Raw genomic sequence first — 23,303 nt, 5'->3', positions numbered from 1 at the left:
TACATATTAAAGCAAATGATTGGAAAGGTAAAAGTATGAGCATAACAAATAAAGAAGTGTAATGTAAACATTTACATTATAATTATGATTATTTAATATATAAAGACTATATATTATTGAATTACAAGATTAGATATACTTTAGTTGATCTAAAATATTGATGTGTTCAAATGCTCTTCAAAACACAACTGAAAGTCCATGAAACTTGTCTTTCTGTATTTGTGAATGAAGCGCCATCTCCTGGTTAAAACCTAAAACATTTTGAAAAACTAATGAGATAACTGGGCGAACAAAACCTAATAGAGCTGAGTCCTGCTCGAGACGTGTACTGTTACATGACGTCTGCACGCGACTTATGTGCGCGAAAGGTCCGCACGCACCGTTGCTAACAACTCACTTAGAATAATTAAACGCCGATGAATTCATGTTAACTGTATCTCAGCTGTTAAATAAATAAAGGGCAATTGGTAATGATGGCCAAATGAAGCTTTGAATGAAGCATCGAACCACTTGGACAATTGTTTCGAAAATAGGTTACTCAAAACCTCAGTTACAGCGACCTTTCCTGGCAAAGTGCAAGGCTGCAGTGAGTTTAACGTATCCTTGCCTTGAAAAATATTCGATACACACACACACACTAAAACTGAATATCATGTTCTATTTGCAATTAAAGATTGATAATTGTGTGTATTGGGTTACTGAGAAGAGAGTGCTGGAAAATGTGGCATTGGTTGGGTATGCTTGTGTAATTATGGCAGGGGGTGATTATGTGGGATGGGGAACACTCAAATATCTTTATTGAGGTAGCCTAAATTATTCTTTTATTTTTCTAAAGGCATTTTTTTGGGCCGGAGAGGGCCTTTTATCAGTTAAAGTATTAAAGTTCAAAAGCGGGCAATGATTAAAAGTTCATCCATTCCAGGATTTGAACCAGTTGCAAGGAGGACTTCGCCGCATGCGGGCCGCCGGCTCTATCCACTGGGCTATCTATTCTTTTAACTCTCAAACTTTTTTTTTTTTTTAATAGAACTACTCATTGTCTTTTTGTTCACAACTTTCCACATTTTGAAGTGTTTCCCGAGCCAGGACGACCTATCTTTCTTCCTGGCTTGCTCTATAATGATCCAATACAAATGCAATACCAACAACAACTCAACAGCAACAACGCAAACTACGACAACAACCCACACATTGCGTATTGTTTAGAGCGGTGTTGAAGCGCTCAAATTTGAAACTGTTTCAACCTGTCACCTGTCAGAATAGAGACGAGGCAGTGCATTGAATCACCTGATTGGACGGCGAACCAGTGAGTTGATTCATTCAGGAAAAGAAGCAGTTGCTGCTTCGGACGTCATATTTCACGTGATTTGAAGCAAGCTTCTATGGAATAGGAAAACCAGGGTTTGAAGCACGTATCGAACCTTCAGTGTCAAACTGCCATCACTAGCCATTGACTTCTGACGATCGTGATCGTTGTTCTCGAGCCCAGGAGGAAGTTAAAAAGAGACAATGTAGTCTCGAAAAGGTTCAAATGGGTAATTTAATAAAGTAACGTGGTTTTGAAAAAGACAGAGCAAATCAGGAACACAGCACCATGTTCGGGAGGGAGCGAAGAAGAGAGAGCAATTCCACGTGGAGCAAGCGACTAGGCTTGTTTGAGACAAGCGAGACCGACGCAGACCTGCTCAATTGCGATCAACGTCTTGCTAGTGCGTTGCATGATGGTTAGTCATTTTGTCCGACTTGCTCTAGAGGCTCGCCTACATGAGACGTTGAAATCTCGCGGGACAAAGACGCCCGCAGACTTGAGAGCGAGGCGGCGCAGTTCCTCTCCACGGGCTGCGGAAGCGAAATGACTCGCTGGTATCTCGAGCTGAGCGCTCATTGGTGGTTTTTACCCCGTGCTGCTGATGAAACTCTCCAATTGGCTCGGCAAAAGTTTGTTGTTGTTTTGTGTCAGTTTTACGTCGCCACTTCCATTCACATTTTTCATCATTGTTCCACAATGTTTATCAACATGAAATTAATATCTATATATTTTGTACTATACTTGCACTGCTTACCGTTTTCATACTTTATATATATCTTAGCATATTCACACACTGTTCATACTGCTCACAGGCTGCTGTGTATATCTAGTGTATTCATACCCCTCACTGTTTATTCATCATTCAATTAAATTCTATACTTTATTCTGGACATTATTTTTCACTTTACTGCTTTTTGCACTCCTGGTTAGAAGCTAAACTGCATTTCGTTCTCTCAGTACCTGTAATCTGTGCAATAACAATAAAGTTTAATCTAATCTTGAGCAGGAACAAATGTATTTACTTAGTAAGTATAAAAACGGTAAGCAGTGCAAGTATAGTACAAAATATATAGATATTAATTTCATGTTGATAAACATTGTGGAACAATGATGAAAAATGTGAATGGAAGTGGCGACGTAAAACTGACACAAAACAACAACAAACTTTTGTCGAGCCAATTGGAGACTTTCATCACCAGCACGTGGTAAAAACCACCAATGAGCGCTCAGCTCGAGATACCAGCGAGTCGTTTCCCATCAAGCATTTCGCTTCCGCAGCCCGTGGAGAGGAACTGCGCCGCCTCGCCGCGCCTCGCTCTCAAGGCTGCGGGCGTCTTTGTCCCGCAAGATTTCAACGTCTCATGTAGGTGAGCCTCCAGAGCAAGTCAGATAAAATTACTAACCATCATGCAACGCACTAGCAAGACGTTGATCGAAATTGCGCAGGTCTGCGAAGGTCTCGCTTTTCTCAAACAAGCCTGCTGACTCCGAGCTGTCAGACTTCAGGCGAGCTTATTTAGACCTCCCCCGGCTGCAATCGGCTATTCTCGTCTACTTTCGAGGCGAGCCGCAACTCGTCTCAAACAAGCCTAATATCCAATTCCTGGCTCCTCCTCTGATGCAAGGGGGTCCTCCCTCCTCGAGTTCTTCTGTGTGATATCGCGTAAATCAGAGGATTTAGACGTTGTGTGCTCATTGAACTCCATACGCCTTTTCTCCTTGTATTCTCATTCATGCCTTTTTATTTAATGCATTTTAACGGCTGTAATCCTTGTTAACGTAAAACCGGAAGTTAATTCATTGTTGACAACGGAGACGCCTTTCAATAAAGCTTTTCAAAATAAAACTGTATTCATTTAACATTCAGCAATAACGTTACCCACTAGCTAATGCTAACCGGAAATGAAGTATTTTAAGAATAAAACAGTTTTAATCTTACAGCATGTTTAATCTATTATCTAAATTACGTCATTTAAACTTTGATTTTAATTTCTTACACTTCAGTAGCTATTAAAATGCTGGTATTACTAGAAAATGCTAAACCAGTGCCGTTGCCGTGAGTTTCATCATCAGGAAAAGCACCCACCTTTAACGTTACTGCAGCCCAACAGAGAAGCCATTTAAAGCTAAAATGCTCACCAGATAACTTCATCTGCCCACGGGTGTGCTAATGGCTACATAGTGAAGTAATGATAGCCTGGTGTCTCACCTGCAGTACTGAACATATTCTGCTTCCATTCCGCTGCCTCGCTTGGTGTGAGGAAGCCTCGCAGCACGGGGAGCTCCACGTCCAACGGCATCACTGAGCCCTCTGTAGCCGGCCGAAGAGAAGCGACAGCGGGAGCCTTCAGTCTGAACGGTCTCGGATCACAGCCGGAGTAGAGTCGCGTTCTTAATGAGCCAAGTCGGTGTTTCTCAGTCAGAGATATTATGTTTATTTCCACACATGTGGTGCAAGTGCCATCAGTGAGCAGCCATGACAGATGCGCATTGCATTGTGGGAGATCTGAGCAACTTGCACAGGGATGCTGGGATTTTTTAAAGTTCAGTCATGTAGCGCCATGAATCATGATGTAGATAGGCACGCGATCAGAGTTAGAAAAGGTAATCAGACTTAAGTATAAGTAACATTATAACAGTTAAAAAAAATACTTTGTTACAAGTGAAAGTCATGCATTAAAAATGTTACTTTAGTCAAATAAAAATAGTATAATCGCTAAAATGTATTTTAGGTACCAAATGTAAAAATGCTCATAATGCAGGATGAACCTACCATTTTATCCATATATATATTTCAGGGACGTGCATAATGGATGTATAATAAGAAATGGATACAGCGTGGGAGGCGGGGCTTAATTAATTCCTATGAGAGTTGCTCATTGGCGCATGATGATAAAATGGCCCAACTTTTGAGAGAGCGAAACGTCAAAGATTACCCGGCATGCCTGAGAAGTACCTGTATGTGCGCTCATAGCGCATGCGCAACTTTCACCAAAATGCTCGTTCACACATCAAGTACGTCAATTTGCGTACACGTAACAGCATCAAAAAATCTTGAAGCTGGGCTTGTCTGAAGCTTGGCGATTTTTTGCGAGCAACGCGACCAACAACCAATCACATGAATCTCCCGCCCCCGACATACAAAGCAATAGCAATGTTAAAACGAAGTAAACTGGATATAAACTCTCCAAACAGGCGAAAAACCTACCAGTTTCACCCACTGTCTCTGCCACCTCCCTCCATGCCTGGTTCCTCCGGTTTGTATCCCGGTAAATAGTTCTGGTCCTAAAGAACCGGGTGATCTGCTACCGTAATATCTCGTTTGGAATATGAGGAAATTAACTGCGGTCTGGCTCTCCCAGCTTGCACGCGGTTTGATTGGCTAGCGCTTGCACTGGCGGGATTTGCATAAACGGGATTTGATTGGCTGATGCCAAGCATCGAGCCTCAAAAGTTGAACATTGTTCAACTTTTGATGCTGATAGATGCTTGTGATGCTTGCAAAGCCATGCCATGCTCCCCACAATGCAGTTCGGCGAAGATTACAAATCTTCTACGTCACCCCATTCAAGTGAATGGGCGAAGCGTTGAAAGCATTTTTCGATGCCTGTAGTGTAGACGGGCCGTTAATCCGATCAACGGACACAGTCTCAGGCCTGCCACCAATGTCCACCACCATGCAGGCTATTGTCCCCGAGACGTATGACCCTGAACTAGGGGCTCAGAACAGTCTCATAATACACACATGCACACAGAAGGATTCACACTTGTATTTCATGATCCGCAAAAGGATTCACACTTGTATTTCCGGATCCACACTTGTGTTTTTCAATGCACACACAAATGTGTTCCGTTTCATATCCATGTAAATAAAATCCAAACAGAGGAAAACGTTTTACATATGTATTTTTGATCCACACATATTTGTTTTCTGTTTAAATCCCCTGAACCTGCAAACACAAACTGCTTTCTGTGCATGGATCGCTGTGCATTCGTGTGTGGGTTTTTTGAGACTCCCCTGACGCTCACCCGATTCGTACTTGTAATTTCTCTCATCAGGGACTGACAATAAGGACTACCCGATGGCCCGGGGCCATCTAGTATTTAGCTCGGGCAATGAAGCCTCACCTGCTGGTTGCCCGATCGGGCAATCTATTATGCCAGTATCGTGCAGCTCGCGGATCCAGTAATGAGTGACCCGACAGTAAAACTAAACATATCTATAACTAGTTTAGGTAGTTTGATAGGTAATTAAAATAGCTACGAGTGATATTCTAACCTGAAGTGTGTGTTTTGTCCGCTCACCGCTGCATGTGATCATGCAGAGCTGCTTGTCGACTCGTCAGCAGCAGCAGCTGATCTCTCTCTCCCGTCAGATTAGACTTCACTCGCGTTTATGTCCATATCGATCAGATCCAGCTAGTTCTAGCTAATGATATGACTACCTGCTTATTAAAAGACACCTAAACAATAAGTGTCGCTATGCAACCGGATGAGGCCACAAAGTATAGCGCAGCATTATGCATTTGTTTACATGCCCACCAGAGCCCCGAGGCATTACCAACAGATCAACGCACAATCAACCCAGACAGGACATCTCTTTCTCCACATTACGTGTTACACATTAGAATTGACTATTATTGTCTGTCACATACTCTTCTTGTCTGTCACATAAGTGGCGCAACTGAAGCGGTATTGCGCTAAAGGGAAATTATTTTGACCGAAGAGATTTAGATTTGCCGGCTAACGGGAACTCCGACGTCACCATGTTGTGTGCTTCGCGGATGCGCTCGGCTCCTCTCGACTGGTGCTCGGGTCTGCTCGGTCAGCTTCCGGATGAGGACCAACCAACTTACAGTAGATAACATTACAAACATTTTTAACAGGGGCCATAATAGTGTAAATAATGTTTGTTTTGGCAGTTATAACTGAATGTAATGTTTTCTACTTTTTTACATCTTGGAAGGCATTTGACTTCATCAGATGTAAAGTGTCTTGACCAACAACTTAAGTATTTCTTATAGCTATGCAAGGCATGCAAGCGAGCAAACAAGAGCAAACAAACAAGTGAAATGAAGAATACAATTGAAATTGTACAATATAATTTTGTGGTGTTTCCTCTTATAATTCAGTCTAGAGAATGCACCAGACAGCATCTACAGTAAGACCTGGAAAAATCTAAATGTTCTAGGGGGAGGCCCCCCAAACCCTTCGTGCCATTTCCTCCGCGCGCATTTTTCAGGGCAATCTCTATTGGGTTCAGGGCCATCTGTAAATTAGCTTAGATGGCCCACAGGGCCATCTAAGCTAATTTATTGCATTCATAACACTTCATATATGCATTTTGCGCAGTCCGGTCAGCTCGCTAAACAGAGGGCGGAGCTTCAGGTGATCATGCAGAGCTGCGTGTCTCCGTCAGACTCAGCAGCTGATCTGATCTCTCTCTTTCGCGTCCGGTTATACTTCACTCGCGTTTATGTCCATATCGATCACATCCAGCTCTCCTGATTGGCCTTCATAGAGAGCACCGATCAAACTATTAAGAGTGAATATCGGCCGATAATGACCGACGGGGCTCCCCCCCCCCCCGTTGACAGTCCACTGTCTAGCACTGGCTTCGTAGTGCGCTGATCGATTAGGCTAAGCTAACCTGTAGCTGCTCCTTCCACACTCACAACAACTTCATACAGACATAAATAAAGCAGCTGTATTCGCCATACAGGAAACACACATTTAAAACGGTTTTGCCTGCCGTTTTTGTGTACACACATATATTATATTTATATTCATCAATGGTTCAGAAAGTGGAGCTGTACCTTAATAATATAAAGGCTTGTATTTGCGTGCATTTCCTGTTCGGAAAGTGGCAATGTACTGAGAGTGGAGGAGGTGTCCTGAGATTAGCACCTGCAGGCAGGCTCCATGGACCTGTCAGCTCCAGACTGCGCAAAATGCGTACATGAAGCGGTACGTCATGAACGCAAGAAATCTACCCTCGTGGGGGCGCGCTCATGTGATTGGCTTAGAATTGAGGAGAAATCTGAAAAATTACAAGTACGAATCGGGTCTCAAAAAACCCACACACGAATGCACAGCGATCCGTGCACAGAAAGCGGTTTGTGTTTGCAGTTGCAGGGGTTTTAAACGGAAAACAAATATGTGAGGATCAAAAATACATATGTAAAACTTTTTTCTGTATTTGGATTTTATTTACATGGATATGAAACGGAACACAAGTGTGAATCCTTTTGCGGATCATGAAATACAAGTGTGAATCCTTCTGTGTGCATGTGTGTATTATGAGACTGTTCTGAGCCCATACTGGACGGACCGTCGTAAGGGGGACGCAGGGGACCGCGGTGGTCGTCGTGGCGAATAAAAACGAAATCCGCCGACCGTAATCCGGGGGACGCCCGGAAAGCTGGGTTGCTGTGCTGCGACGTGGGGACGGGCGCGAATGTCCCGGCGGTCTCCAGCGGTGAGGAGCGCTGCCCGGCCGCAGACCAGGGCACAGTGGCGGTGGGAATGAACTCCCCGGGGACCTGTAGCATCTGGCCATAGACAAGCTCTGCCGACGAGGACTGCAGGTCTTCTTTGGGGGCACACCTGATGCCGATCATAACCCACGGTCAGCGTCCATGCGGAGGTAATCGAGGCCCAGCTCCGATGACAGCTCTGGAGAGGCAGTCCGCGACCACGTTAGGCTTGCCAGCGATGTGTCGTATGTCAGTGGTGTACTCGGAGATGTACGAAAGCTGGCGTTGCTGTCGGGCGGACCACGGCTCGGCCACCTTGGACATGCAGAAGGTCAGTGGCTTGTGATCCACGAACGCCGCAAACTCCCGGCCTTCCAGCAGGAAACGGAAGTGGCGAACCGCCAAATAGTGACCAAGGAGTTCTCTGTCGAAAGTGCTGTACTTGCGCTCCATGGGAGTCAACTGGCGGCTGAAAAAGGCGATCGGTTGCCAGGCGCCGTCGACTCATTGTTCAAGCACCGCGCCCACTGCGTAGTCAGACGCGTCGGTGGTCTCAGCCTCTCGTGCACAGAGAAAGTTACTGGTGCGCCAATAGGAAGTGGAGCACACAGGAGACAACCCACTTCAGGCTGCTACGTTTCACACACACACATCGAACAGCCCGATTATTCCCCCTATTACTCGTTGTATGGAAATGTCCGATCACAAAGGCGCATGATGTGTGTGTGTATGTGCTCTGCTCAGCTCCGCTGTCTGTGTGTGTATGTTCGGTGTGTTTGTGTGTGTCCAACAACGGCATTTGTTTTCAAATTACCATGAACAGTAATTTACACACATCTGGTCAACTCCATAGGTATGTGGGTGTTCCGAAAATAAGTTAGTTTAATATTAATCTCGATGTAGTGCTAAATGCTGTCGGAGTGCACCGGAACGAACGCCCCGGTATGACGTTATTATGGCTGGCAAACAAGCCCAGGGGTCTCCCTGACATGTGTACAGTGGTCCTAATTTGTTTTAATTGTATCCTGGTTTTAAAAGTTGTTAATATGTTTTGGATGCATATTGTTCTATTATTTGTTCATGCTGTTACATACAATTAGCCACTGTTGCCACCTATATTAGGCTATATTATATTATATATTAATATTTGTAAAGCGGTCCTAATTTTTTGTTTTAATTGTATCCTGGTTTTAAACGTTATTAATATGTTTTGGATGCATATTGGTATTTCTTCAGGCTGTTAAATACAATTAGCCTCTGTTGCCACCTGCTGGTGAGTAAATATTAAAATCAGCTAAAATTGACAACCGGTCCGCGATTTTTTTTTAATGTATCTGCCGGTCCTTGGCACAATAAAGGTTGGGAACCCCTGGTCTAAATAGACGAAGATGAATGGCATGTCTCTGAGCGCTGAATCCATCAGCCGCTGAAAGGACTGAGCTGCGTTCTTAAGTCCAAACGGCATACGCAGGAACTCGAAAAGGCCAAACGGCGTAATTACCGCAGTTTTGGGGACGTCTGAGGGGTGCACCGGCACCTGGTGGTAGCCCCGCACCAGATCCACTTTGGAGAAAACTAGCTTGCCCGCCAAGTGTGCAGATAAGTCCTGGATGTGAGGGACCGGGTAGCGGTCTGGAATAGTGTCGTTGTTAAGGCGGCGGTAGTCACCACATGGTCGCCAGCCACCGGCTGATTTAGGGACCATGTGAAGCGGCGAAGCCCAAGGGCTGTCTGAGCGGCGGATGATGCCCAGACGCTCCATGTTGACGAACCCCGACTTGGCGACTGCCAGCATGTCAGGGTTGAGCCGCCGGGGCCTAGCGTAGACAGGGGGGCCTTCAGTGTCAATGTGGTGCTCTACCCCGTGTTTGGTAGTGGCAGCGGAAAAGGTGGGCTGCGTCAAGTCGGGAAACTCACTGAGAAGGTGCTGGAACTTGTCGCCCTGTGAGAGTGAGCTGAAGAGCCCGCTGAATGAGGCCTCGCCGCGGGTACACGTGAACGAGGCAAACGTCAGCGTGTCCACCAGGCGGCTGTTCTTGACGTCCACCAGCAGCCCGTGAGCGCACAGGAAGTCTGCGCCGAGGAGGGCGAAGGAGATGTCAGCCGTGACGAAATCCCACTTAAACCGCTGACCCTCGAAGCACAGGTCCACTGTCTTTGTGCCATAGGTGCGAATAGGGGTGTCGTTAGCGGACGTTAAAGGTGGGCCGTGGCCTCCACCGGCGGCGTCCTCCACGGTAGCCGGCAGGAAGCCCCGCTGGGCTCCTGTGTCACAAAGGTGACCAGAGAGGGGTGTCCCTGATGAACAGGAGCCGGTTGGATGTGCCCGCGCTCGCGGCCACTACCGAGCGCAGGCCTTGGCGTTTCCCGTTACCTTGTAGGTGCAGGAGGGACGGCACATCTTCGCTTTCGCCGTGTAGCGTGCATGGTAATAACACAGGCCAGGGCTGGAGTTGCTGACGTCGGCCCCGGAGCTTCTGCTAGGTGGCATTCCTGTACCAGGGAAGGTGCCGCTGCGTGTCGGGAACAGCACCTCCGGGGTAAAACGCTGTGTTGCCAGGAAGAACCGGTCGGCTTCTTCGGCCAAAGCGCGTTTCTGTAATTTGCTTCACTAACTAATCGTGTCTTTCAGGGGCAGAGATGGGACAACTCTTTCTGGAAACGAGTGAGCTTTCCCCTCCAGATCGGGACAGCAGTCCTCGCTCGTCTCCCTTTCCACCAACCAAATGCAAAGGTACACTGCCAACCTTTCCAAATCCAAAAGAGGTAGGTTTGCGCGCGGCAAATGTGCATGCCCAAATTAGGTAATCAGAAGAAATGACCTAATTACATGTATAAACCATGTATTTAACATATATTGCATCATTTTATGCATTTTTCAAAAAAAGTGGTAGTTTGGTAAACAGTGACATCAACGACATATCTGGTCTGTAAAATGTCCGAAAAGTAAAAGAATGGGAGATAAATATCCCAAAGTCTCCACATTTTATTATATTTTGAATGTGTTTCTGGTCTTCTTTCAGTTGAGACTGAATGTGAAGGATGTGTCAGGATGTAGAACTCTTGTGTGAACATTGGATAAATCCAGGTTCATATTCTTGTGTCATGTTGCTGACATATTAGAGTCAAAGGTTTGCACAGAGCGAAATATCTTTGTGTTGCGCCATAAATCAGAAAATACTGCATTCAAAAAGTCATTTCGTTCATTTTTCTACTGTTAAAATGTGATATAAATAATGTACAGGCTTTCAGATTGCTGTAGTTCACTAAACAGAGACATTAACAACATGTTTGGTGTTGAAAATGTCAGAAAAAGTGAAAGAATGGGAGATAAATATCCCCAAATCTCAAAATTTTATTATATTTTGTGTGTGTTTGTGGTCCTCTTTCAGTTGAGACACTGTAGGTGTAGAATGCTTCAGGAAAAGACCAAACACTGGATGTCTTTCAGTCGCCAACATGTGTTTTCGAGACACTGATATTAACGGGGAAATCCTGCAGGACTCAAATGCTTCGTCTCTGTTCCCTTAAACTCCTTTGGGAGTGATTACCCATCAGCCCCGGGGGTTCAGAGGAAAGGCAGCGTTACCCCCGGTCTGCACGTTGTTTCTCTTTCAGAAACAAAGAGGACTGTTTGTATGATGCAATCACAGACACGCTGCAAAAGGTGTCCGCCAGAAGTCAAGTACAGTGTCCATGTAGTGTGATTTTTATTTGTTATTTTGAAAGATTGAAAATCGGTAGGGAAAGCCAGCTAAGTCGGTAGGCGGTAGAAACATGTCAAAAGCGGTAGACTACCGCCCAAATCGGTAGGGTTGGCAGCACACTGTTACTACTCTGGTCTTGAAAAGAACGTTATGCATCAAACTGATGTCCACTAATCACGTTTATTTCCGTCTTGGTACAATTATGAAACACCGTGAAAATACATCTTTTACACTTTTAGCGCCTTTTTTCACTCTCTCACAAACGTAAACTTCCGGGCTAAAGGTCACATGACTTCCGGTAAGAAAACTCTTAAGATTTTTTGACAAAAAACAAAGTTCAAGCATTGAATACAAATACAAAACAATAAATAAGGGCACTACACACACACAGTGTATGTGTGTGTATATATATATATATATATATATATATATATATATATATATATATATATGTATACACACAAAGTGTGTGTGTATATATATTATGCTATTTGATCCTATCTCACCTTCTACTTTACACCTGCATTTTTTACACTGTCCCTGCCTGCACCCTGTCCAATGTTGTCTCCGTGAACAACCTACTAGTAAACAAATTCCTTGTATGTTGTAAAACTACATGGAGAATAAACTGATCTTGTATCTTGCTTATTTGTCCTCTTAGGAAAGCGGGATGAGAGCTTCCTTGACACCATCGCGGCGATGGAGGACCGGCGTGCCGTGTCCAGCAAGGAGAGTGAGGACTGACGTGCCATGGCCAGCAGGGAGATGCACAACGAACAGATGTTGTCTGTTCATAAGTCCCAGGAAACCGACGACAATCTGGTCATGGTGATGTGCTGACGTGATGTCGCGCCAGGCTGACGTGATGTCGCGCCAGGCTGACGCATCGGCATGCCAGGCTGAGGTGTCTGCTCAGCAACAACAGGCCTTCCAGGTTGGGCTTCTGGCAGTGCTTTCCGAGCTGGTTAAATCCAACAGGCCTTCTTCGCTGTAGTGTGTATATATAGTGGGGGGCTGTGGCTCAGTGGATATTGTGCTGTACTTTGAATCGGGGGGGTAGCAGGTTCGAGTCCCACTGCAGTCAGCATGTCGTTGTGTCCCTGGGCAAGACACTTCACCCCAAATTGCTCCTGTGGTTGTCCACAGTATTAAGTATGTAAGTCGCTTTGGATAAAAGCGTTGCCACTGTTTTGATACTGACACTTAACTTTGCACTAAGGTGTGTCTGCTGCTGAGCCTATCCCTACACCTGGGACAGTTTATTTTGTATTGTTATTATATATACAGTAACTGTGGTGTGTCTGCACTATTGTAGTGTGTCTGTCTTGACTGCTAAATAAAAGAGAGAACCAAAAGCACTGTACAAAATATCAGCTTTATTGTCAATTTACAATTTACACGCTGTTGAGATGCCTCATAAGGGCTGTGCGCGTGTCTTGGGGAGGCTGCCCCCCAGCCTCGCCAATGGCTGGCGCTGGCCCATCAAGCTGGGTCGCCAGGTAAGGCAGTCCATTCGGCCCTGTACTCATCGCCATTACTCTCACAAAGGTTCTGTAATATGCAACATGCTGCCACCTGGATTTTTATCTTGTCAATCTTGCAGTCGTTTCGCTTCATCAAGCACCTCCATCTGCCCTTCAGTCTGCCAAAAGCGTTCTACACCACCACTCGTGCTCAGATTGTTTTGAAGTTGTACACATGTTGCTCGGGTGTGAGCCTTCCATTATCTTGGAACGGTTTCATCAGCCATCTTTGCAGGGGGTAGGCTGAGTCACCAAGGATATAGTAACCCACATCATGTCCACCAATATCCCTTGTCACATGAGGAAGTAGACCACCCCTATCCTCAAACTAGTGACGACATGCCTAACACTCTGCTCTCATGCATGCTACCTGGTAAGCCAACAAAAACACTCCAAAATAGGCCCTTGCCATCCACAACACCCTGCAGGACGAGCGAGTGCCAGCCTTTGCGGTTGAAATACTCGTTGTGGTATTCCTCTGGTCTCAGAATGGGGATGTGTGATCCATCTACTGCACTTACACACTGTGGCACACCCCATCTGCGCTCAAAAAATAACGCCATCTCCTTTAACTTCTCAGAGTTCGGCCATGGCATAAACTCAGGAAGGAGTAGCGTCACAACAGAGGAGCAGAATTCGTGCACACAGCAAAGCACCGTAGAGATGCCGACTCTGAACAAATGAGAACAGATAATAAACCATCAAAAAAAAAAAATGTGCCCAGCTAGGCATCAAATGTATATTTTCCAATGAAGAATTGCCCCTGTTACTCTAATTATAGTAACAGGGTTGAAATTAGCAGGGTTGAAAATCAATGCTGAGCTTTAACCTCAGGAATTATTGCCAGATGTAGCATGTAATGCTACTTTCAAGGCAAGGACAAACTTGGATATCTAATGCAAGAAAGATAACTTTGAAATTAATATGCTTTATTCTGATAATATCAGTAACAGGGTTGAGTGGGTCAGAGTGCCACACTCTTTTACGACTGAAAAGATTGTAAAAATATGAAAAATAAAAGAGAGGACTTAGTTTTGGTCTACCCATGGCACTAGCACATGGCTTGCTGATGTCACTTCCACTGTGTCATCTGACTTACAGTTTTTTCACTTCCTGTGCCAATCTAAAAAGGTTTGGGTAACAGGGTTGAACGCATGTTGAGGGACACACCTTCTGTGCAAAATTACTGTTATTTAAAATATGTTTATGATTTAACAATTCATTTTACCATTAGAAGAGACATATAACAATAGAATAATACCAAAAAAAGTAAATAAAATCCCTATTTTAAATGTTATATTTGACATGCAAGTTGGTCCCCAAGATTTTTTATATGAGGGACATGAAATGTCCCCCAATTCTGGAATGACCCACATAACTCCACAAATCCTAAGTTAGATAGTATTATGATTTACTGATTTACTGATAAAGCGTCTTCGCTTCCGAAGCAGCGTTGCTATTTCATTAGAGGTGGTGTAGATCTGCTTTTGTGGCTTAAATAACTCAGTTACAACGCTGTATAACACGAGCACAAAAACCACAACATCAGTAAACCCCATCATGTCTGAGGTCGGAAGTTTGTGTTGTTCTTCTTATCTTGGTTCTTCTTCTCTCGGTTTTTGGCGGATTGCAACTTTAAGGTGCATACCGCCACCTACTGTACTCGCCGTGAAGTTGTTTGTAGCCTGCCAGTAAACCCAAAGCAGAAGAAGAAGAAGTGACGTCAGCGGCTTCATTTGCTTAATCCACCCCCAGGGACTTATTCCGGTGTGAACGCGATCTGTACTTAGTTCATGCGAACTAAAGAGTTCTCATGAACTAAGTTCTCATGAACCCTTGTGGGAAAAGTACTGCGGTGTGAATGCGCCTTATGGTCAGAAGGCTTGTTGTCCCCCAGGCTATGAATAGCGAGCAGTCGTCGGGCCCGTTCCGACCGTGACAGCTCGAAAGTCTTAAGCAGGAAAGCCTTGAACGCTGCATATTTATACTGTGGAGGAGGAGATGTAATAAAGCCCACCGTCCGGGTCACAGTGGAGCTCCCCAGAGCTGAAACGACGTGAAAATAGCATCCTTCGTCGTCAGTCACTCCGCGGAGGGCGAACTGAGCCTCCGCCTTAGCGAACCATGCAGCCGCAGATGTCTCCCAAAACTCCGGCAGTTTGAAAAAACGGCGTTACTTGCCATGCTCGGTTCAGTCTTGGATCCTTCAACAAGAGTTATGTCGGGGTCACCAATGTGGTGCCGAGAAATGGGAGGCGGAGGCGGGGTATCGAAGGTACAAGCTAGACTTTTATTAAGCATCTGCAAAACACATGTAAACACTTCAAGCCCGGGAAGCGAAGACTGGCGGAAACAAGAAGTCCGGCTCACTCAAATGTCCGTGCAGAACAATACCCCAACCCATAGATCCGCGGGTGAATAATGTCAATCACCACAATATATATATATATATATATATATATATATATATATATATATATATATATATATAGTGCAATACGCTTCTTAGTGCAATATGAAGCTACAGGGACGTTAATCTAACGTCGGTAATATTAACTTTATTTAATACAACATTTACGGTACAAGATTTAATCATACAGCCCATGTAGTATGATAATGAATTTCAGCAAACATCTGCAATATATCCATTATTACAGCTCCGTGGGAAGGCAGTAAGACGATATGGGTCCGTTCTTATTGTGCATCCATGGGTAAAGATAAACGCAACTCACATTGGTTTCTCAAACAGCATCTCTGTAAACTACGTGTATTCACTGAATTTCACTCTCTGCCTTTAACGGCTCGTTGTGGTTGTAGCTCTAATAGCTCCTGCCCCCACCCTCCCTGTGAGCACAGTGTGCTCTGATTGGTTGGGACACGTAACATCAGGGCCGCCCCTGGCCAACTTGAGGCCCCAAGCGAGATTGTGTGATGGGCCCCCCCCCAAAAAAAAAATGTTTTGGACACCAAGTAGTTTGGATAAAAAAAAATGTTGGGAGACTAAGTAGTTTTCAAAAAATGTTATCATTAACAACACAGTAACATATTTATACAGTCAGGTCAATGTGCATGTATGTCTTTCAGTATGCATTTACAAGTGAACACGTCTGCATTTCCTGGATGCAAAGTCATCAACAAGGTCATCGTATGACAGCTGCTGTGCCAACTGTGCGTTGATGCTTATGATAGCCAGGCCACCTAAGCATTCTTGTGCCATTGACGACCGGAGGTATGTCTTCATAAGCTTGAGTTTTGAAAAGCTTCTCTGTCATGTCCAAGAAACTTATAGTGAAGTTTATTCTTTATGTTAGAGTTGTCATGTCCCTTTGTCTTGTGCTTTATGTCTATGCCCTTAATTATTTATTCCTCTCGTTTCAGGCCTCCACGCTCCCCGCCCCTTTCTGTCTCCTGCGTCCTTGATTATTTTCCCCGCCCTGATTGTTTCCAACTGTGTCCCCTTTACTTACCTGCAGTGTCGGGACTAACGCGTTATTTTTTTAATTCAGTAACTCAGTTACCGTTACTACATGGTGCATTACTCCGTTATTTTTTTTATATAGTCTCGGCTCCCAGACGTTGGTGAGCGGCACCAACAGCGAGACGAACAGAGATGAAAACTGTACTTAAGTACAGTCAGTGGCAGCACCAGGGTATGGCTGGGGTAGGCTACAGCCATACCAAGAAATGGCTTAGCCCTACCTTAGCCCGACCATGAAAAAGTATATTAAAGTAAGCATGTTGTTAACACGGATTGCGAAAATCTACCGGTCGTGTCCACAACATACAAACTGATCCTGCTGTAACAACAAGTGCACGTTACTGATGCAATATGGTTGATACCATTTGGGCTTATGCTAGAGGGGTGCAAGGAATAGTCTAAGTAGTGGGGGAGTTTTATACACTAGGTGTGGAAATTATTTTGCGTTATAATATCAGCGCGGCCGCGGTCAGATCAAAAATGCCTCCGAATGCAATTTGAATAGACCTACAGCCAATCAGAGCAACGAAACGTTGGGTCTGCTCAGAGTCATAGAGATATAAGATTTCTCTCTAGGGATCTGGGTCTGCTGCGTCATGCATTACTGATACGTCAGGTTCACAGTGAAAAGTCCCCAAACTCGCGCCGAGTAAATTGCAGACAGACAGTTGAACTTCTAGGATTAATTGTGATATAGTGTGTATGTCATTACATTACAAAAACTGACTTGAGAACCACCACTGTATGGGTTAGCCCTACCATAGATTACCCAACAAAGATAATCTGGCGCCGCCACTGGCTGGGACTAAGCTAGTAGCCTAGCTAAAACCACAGACCCAGACTCATCCGATGCCACTCCAGCAAGAGTGACTCTGCTAAGCAACAGCGGCTGGATTTTAACCGAGGGACTGCTAGCCAGGGAAAAGTTGATAAAGCCATTGCCAGGTATGTTGTAGAACACATGCAGGATATTTCTACTATTGCTATTTCTTGATCAACAGATTGTATTATTCTCCAATGCAATAACAGTACTGAAATGAAGGCTATAAGGTCATTAATGGGAGCCCTTTTTTTAAGTAACTAATGCGTTACTCTTGGGTGTAAGTAATCAGTAAAGTAACTGAGTTACTTTTGAAATGAAGTAACTAGTAATGGTAACTAGTTACTGGTTTTCAGTAACTAGCACAACACTGCTTACCTGTGTATATATTGTGTTGGCTCCCTCCTGTTAATTGTCAGTTCGTTGTCTCTCGAAGACCTACGTATCGGCTTACCTCACGGACCTTTCACGGACCTATGCTATAGATCACGATTCTAGTTTTCCTCGAAAGAGTGTTTTGTTTTCCTTATTTTATTACTGTGCAAAATTCCAGTAAAGTCTTTATTTTGAAACGCTATCTGAGTCTGAGTTTTGAGTCGTGCAATTGAGTTCATGCCTCAGTGTTCACCCCTTGACAGTACGAACTGACCATCAAAATGAACTCAGCCGGCTCAGATCAGATTAAGAACGCTATCCGCTCTCAGGGCCAACGTCTTGGGCAACAAGAGGAGCATATGGCCACCATGCAGCAGGGAGTGCAGAATCTAACCAGCAGCCAGAGGGAACTACAAACATCGGTGACGACCCAAGTTAATCTACTGGCAGCAGAGGTTCAGCGTGTGCTCACTCACCTGCAGGCTGTTTCTCCTCCTACGACTCCTCCGGTTCCAGCGGTGACCGGATTCGATCCCAACCGGGTTACTGAGCCGCACAGTGCTTCCATGCGTCTGGCTCCACCCGAAAAGTACTCCGGAGACTCAGAAGGCTGCCGGCCGTTCATCGTGCAGTGTGAGTTACACTATCACCACCAACCGGCTGCTTTTCCCACGGACAATTCCAAAGTGGCTTTTATGATCTCTCATCTCTCCGGCCGAGCAGCAGCGTGGGCCACGGCAGAATGGTCCCGAGGCTCGCCTATCTGCGGGTCTCTGGAAAACTTCATTGACACTATGAGGAAGACCTTCGATCAAACCACGCAGGGCAGGGAAGCAGCTCGGGCTCTGATCAAGCTGCGACAACATCAGCGGAGTGTGGCTGACTACGCCATCGAGTTCCGGACTATGGCAGCCGACAGCGGCTGGAACTCCGCTGCATTGTTTGACGCTTTCGTCAGCGGTCTCTCGGATTCTTTACAAGACCAGCTGGCGCCTCTCGGTCTGCCCGCTGACTTGGACTCTGTCATATCCATGGCTATAAGGATAGACAATCGTTTGACGGAGAGGAGAAGGAATAAATCCAAGGATGCGGTTGATCCGCCTCTCCAGAGGAGACGCTCGCCGCTGGATATTACTTCTTCTTGGAGGCTCCGTCACCCCTCACCACCTGCGTTCCGGACAACAGCGCCCCCTGGCTCCGTGGAGGAGCCAATACAGTTGGGCCGTGCCAAGCTGTCGCTGGCAGAACGTCATCGTCGATTCAAGGAGGGTCTGTGTTTCTACTGCGGGCAGCGCGGACACCCACAAGCGGCTTGTCCGGTAAAAGAGGAGGCTCACCAATGAAAAGGAGTACGTTGGTGAGCCGGATCTCTTCCTCTGACTTTCCTCCTCGCACCCTGACCCGGATCCAGGTAAAAATCAGAGACAATGTAGTTACTCATGGTGTTCTCATTGACTCAGGGGCGGACGAAAGTCTTATGGATTGGGGTTTAGTTAAAAAATGGGACATAAAAACTAAACCTCTACCCCAGCCTCTTGAAGCGAGTGGTCTCGATGGGCGGCTGTTGTTTAAAGTGACTCACCAAACAGAGCCTTTGGAAGTAAGACGTAATGATAACCACCACCAGTGGCGTTTTCTCCTGGAGGCCAAGGGAAGCCAGGCTTCCCCTGTTTTTTCGGATTGTAGTTATAATTTTAATAAATAAATAAAAACACTTCGTTTAGTTTCGGAAATTCTTTGTTGTGTGTTGCTGCCGGCCCGTCTCTCCCCCATTCTCATTGAGTATTTTACAAAGAGTGAAACAGCGCCCCTCTAGATGTTATGGTGAAACAGTAGATTGCACTCTCTGTTGCGAGAGGAGGCCAGCCGAAATTTGCTTCCCTTGGTGAAAAAAAATGGAGGGATTGACCAATCAGATGAGGCTCACGTCATGCCCCTGCCAACCTGTGATTGGTCAGGGCCATGCCAAGGGAAGCCAGAGGCGGCTGGCTTCCCTTGCCTCACGATCCAATCATCGGCGTCGCGAGACCCTTTTCACGGGGGCACGTGCCCCCCTGTAGATCTGAGGTGCCCCGGTATGCCTGGGTCACTGATTTTTTTATTAATTTATTAATTTATTCAGGGTTCGAAATGGCGACACGCCCGCACGCCCGGGTCTAGTAACTTTCCTATCGGACTAGTAACTCTATGCACTTGCCTGCCCGTGTGTCTGGTAACTTTATAACCCCTTTGCACGGAGCGTCTTTTACAAGCATTGTGGCCGTCAATGCTGTTAAATATGTTCTTTATTCTCGCGTCCAGGAGAGAAGCTTTAAAATGAGACTAAATGGAGTCTCTGAAAAGATTCAAATGGGATACTTTAATTAAAAAAGGCGCGGTAGTGTTACAGACAGAATATTGTTCCGGCAGAAAACAGCTGTGATCTGGTTCTCCTGAGCAAGAAGAAGACAGCGGATCTCTCCTCCGGCGCTGCTATATATATCCTCTGCTGGCTCCTCCCCGCCAGCCGGCTCACCTCGTCTCCAATGTCCGTTATTGCATTTAAACAGAGGATAGGTTCTTTTCACATTCAATATATGCTTAACACGCCGTTTCTCCTCATATTCTCTTTCATCACTTTTCATTTAACACATTCTAAACGCTGTAATCAATACTCTAAACAATACTTCTCGGCTCGTTTGGTTTCCGGTCATTCCGGATGTTGCCACATGCTACTCTCGTCTGTAAACAATAATGTATTCAAATAAACTGTACTTTCATTTAATATTCAACATGGTAGTATCTCGACATCTATCGTTGTAGTGTTAAATCAGTAGGTTTCGGTTTTCACCACACCAAGTCATTTCGCTTCTCAATTCATCTCTAGGAATCGTATATTAGCCACAAGCTACATGCTAACCGTAGATGAAGGATTTTCAGAATAAAAGCTTAACTGCTTGTGCACAAGAATTTCTGGTTTTTCAGTATAAAAGAGCGTTTAAACTGACGGTATGTTTAAGCTACATTATACCATCAAAACATTGATTTTAATTTCTAACAATGCGAACTCAATTTTGCTACTGTAAACCTCTCTTGCACAGCATAAGACTAGTCCTATTCAGCACACGCTGCTTTCATTTGTTTATTCGAATGTTTTTTGTCCCTTCTGATAACCCGTAGTGTTGATGCGTGTTTTGCCTTGGTAGTTCAGGATACCATGAAATAAAGCTTGCGGTCAATCTGGTAAGCAACGTAATTTTACGATGAACATAATCTTAGTTTTAGAAGTGAAGGTCACACAGGAGTAGGCTATATATTTTAATGAGTTTGCCTGGAAGCTAATCGTATAGGCTACACTGTTAAATGTTATGTGATTTGTATAAATAGCACTTTTTAATAATTTATAAAACATAATAGACTAGGCTAAATGGATGGAGATGTGAATAGCAGTGACATGCGCTGAGGTTCGTGGCTGGTGAGGCACTGACAGTTTCAGTGTCAGATTTAGAAATATATAAACCCAAGTATCTTAAATCACGAAATCTATTATTGAGGTGAAACATTTTCAAAGAAATGTGGCTTTGAACGTGAGTAGTCGATGGAGTTATCCTAACCGTCTTTTGAAACATACCTTTTAGCTCCGGCGTTGGTTTCCCATTATTTATCACTTCACGATTTGATTGATTTGATAGTATTCTGTATTTTAGTATTTAGTATCTTGTAAATGGACATCAGAAAGTTATTCGCTCGGAGCAGGGATAAAGCAGCAAGGAGAAATGAGAGAGGTAAGCTAGGTAACAAGGCAACCCAAACCACTTTTAGGTAACAACCCACAAGTTGAGTTCACCACTGGTCACTAGCCTAACAGTTACATATCTGTCCAGACAAAGAGGAGCAGCAGAGTGTCGGAGGAGGTGAAGGAGAGAGGGATGTTGATGAGCACGAGCAGAGGTGATATGGCTATTAATTTAATATTAATTAGGAATAACTGCAAACAGGTTATACACAAGTAACCTTACATCTGCATATGTAAAAATGTAGATAATGAAAATGCAGACATTAGACTGTAATATGTTCATGTTGTTTCAAGACTCAGTGCAGCAGAGTGCAGAGGAGGAGAGGAGGAGATTGAAGGGACACAGGAAGGGATGACACTGAGAGATGACACTGACAGGTGAGAGTGAGACTCAGCTGACAATGTAGTTAGCTACTGTAAATGTCCCTACTTATAGATGTGATGAATGTTATTTGAACTTTTAATGGTTATCTGAGGTAACTATTGAGCATATGATTTTTTTGTACGTTGCACCAGACAGGAGAGTCAGAGGGCAGAAGAGATTGAGCTGGTTGAGGCAGGGGAAAGGCAGAGAGAGAAGGAAGGACAACAAGAGACAGACAGGCCGGAGAGATCACACCCCAGAGATGAGACTGAGAAAACAGTTGCCACAGTGGCAGAGAACATTAGACTGGGGGCAAGAGAAAAAAGCAGTGTCCACAATCTTGAGGGACATACAAGTGATCTTGGGGGAAAGGAGTCTGGCCCAAACCAAGTTAAGTTGTCAAAATATCCCCAGCACAACTTTGGTGCAAAGAATCGATCATTTAACGCCAACTGGTTTGAAAGCTTTACATGGCTGGAATATTCCAAGGCTAAAGATGCAGCGCTTTGTTTTCCCTGTAGAATATTTGGGAAACATTTGAAGAATGACACCTTTGTAAACACTGGCTTTCAAAATTGGAAAAAAGCTCTGGATGTCTATAGAGAGCATGAGAAATCACCAGCACATAAGGCAAGCATGCAGTCTTGGTGTAGTTATAAAGCCAGTGAGGCTCATGGCAGTGTTGTCGACCATTTGGATTCTGCCAGTGAGCATGAAATAAAAGAGAGACGGGAGTACCTCAGCCGGGTTGTGGCTGTTACCAAGTTTTTGGGAAAACAAAATATCCCATTCCGTGGCCATGATGAGGGCATGTCCAGCGACAACCAGGGGAACTTTCTGGAATGCATGAACCTCTTGAAAGAGTTCGACCCTTTCCTTCAGACATATTCAGCACCATCACACACTACATACTTGTCACCTTCATCACAAAATGAAGTAATTCAGTGCTGTGCCCAGGAGATAACAAAAGCTATCAGTAAAGACATTAAGGAGGCTGGAATGTTTTCAGTGATGGCTGACGAAGCAACAGATGGCAGCACTGAGCAGCTAGCTGTGTGTGTCCGATATGTTGCTGGGGGGAGTGTGCAAGAACATTTACTAGCTATGGTAGATTTGAAGGGTTTTGACGCGGAGTCCATTACAACTGCCATTGAACAACAGCTAAGGTTGAATGGCATAGACCAGGGGTGTCAAACTCATTTTCACAAAGGGCCACTCTGGGAAATTGGAATCACATTAAGGGCCGGACATATGCTTTACTGACATGCCTTTTTTATTCAATAAACAACATAAAAACATATCTTTCAATGTATTGTTGTATGTACTATATAGCCTTCCCATATATATTTAAACACATTGCTTGGCAATCATAGCATTGGGTAAAGCAAAATAATGCTTTCTGGCTAGCATACAGCCAACTCAGAACCTGTTGCACAGGCCTGAATATGACAACAATATGAAAACATTGTTGTGTTG

The 23,303-nt window shown here is 44.8% G+C and overlaps 1 protein-coding gene and 2 long non-coding RNA genes across 4 annotated transcripts in view; 2 read left to right on the top strand and 1 right to left on the bottom strand.

The window, feature by feature from the left end:
- ttc27 (tetratricopeptide repeat domain 27) overlaps positions 1-3,825 on the bottom strand; it is a 168,082-nt gene extending 164,257 nt beyond the window's left edge. The window contains exon 1 of the mRNA XM_079689264.1: positions 3,519-3,825. Within this exon, the coding sequence (XP_079545390.1) occupies positions 3,519-3,609 (91 nt within the window). The 5' untranslated portion in view covers positions 3,610-3,825. The remainder of the gene's footprint in view (positions 1-3,518) is intronic.
- On the top strand, positions 2,552-12,836 carry LOC307044205. 2 transcript variants are annotated; one of them, XR_013809574.1, is made up of 3 exons: positions 2,552-2,672; positions 10,418-10,519; positions 12,154-12,836. It is a non-coding gene; the product is annotated as an uncharacterized lncRNA (long non-coding RNA). The 2 variants fall into 2 exon arrangements; XR_013809575.1 differs by having other exon boundaries at positions 10,418-10,551.
- A 7,744-nt stretch (positions 12,837-20,580) lies between these two features.
- LOC307045215 lies at positions 20,581-21,841 on the top strand. The gene is made up of 3 exons (XR_013809822.1): positions 20,581-21,452; positions 21,552-21,618; positions 21,758-21,841. It is a non-coding gene; the product is annotated as an uncharacterized lncRNA (long non-coding RNA).
- The last annotated feature ends 1,462 nt before the right edge of the window (positions 21,842-23,303 follow it).

The sequence above is a fragment of the Notothenia rossii genome (genome assembly GCF_949606895.1).
Source record: "Notothenia rossii genome assembly, chromosome: 6".
Taxonomy (NCBI): domain Eukaryota; kingdom Metazoa; phylum Chordata; class Actinopteri; order Perciformes; family Nototheniidae; genus Notothenia; species Notothenia rossii.
The sequence above is the reverse complement of the archived record's forward strand: the minus strand, read 5'-3'. Positions and strand labels throughout refer to the sequence as shown.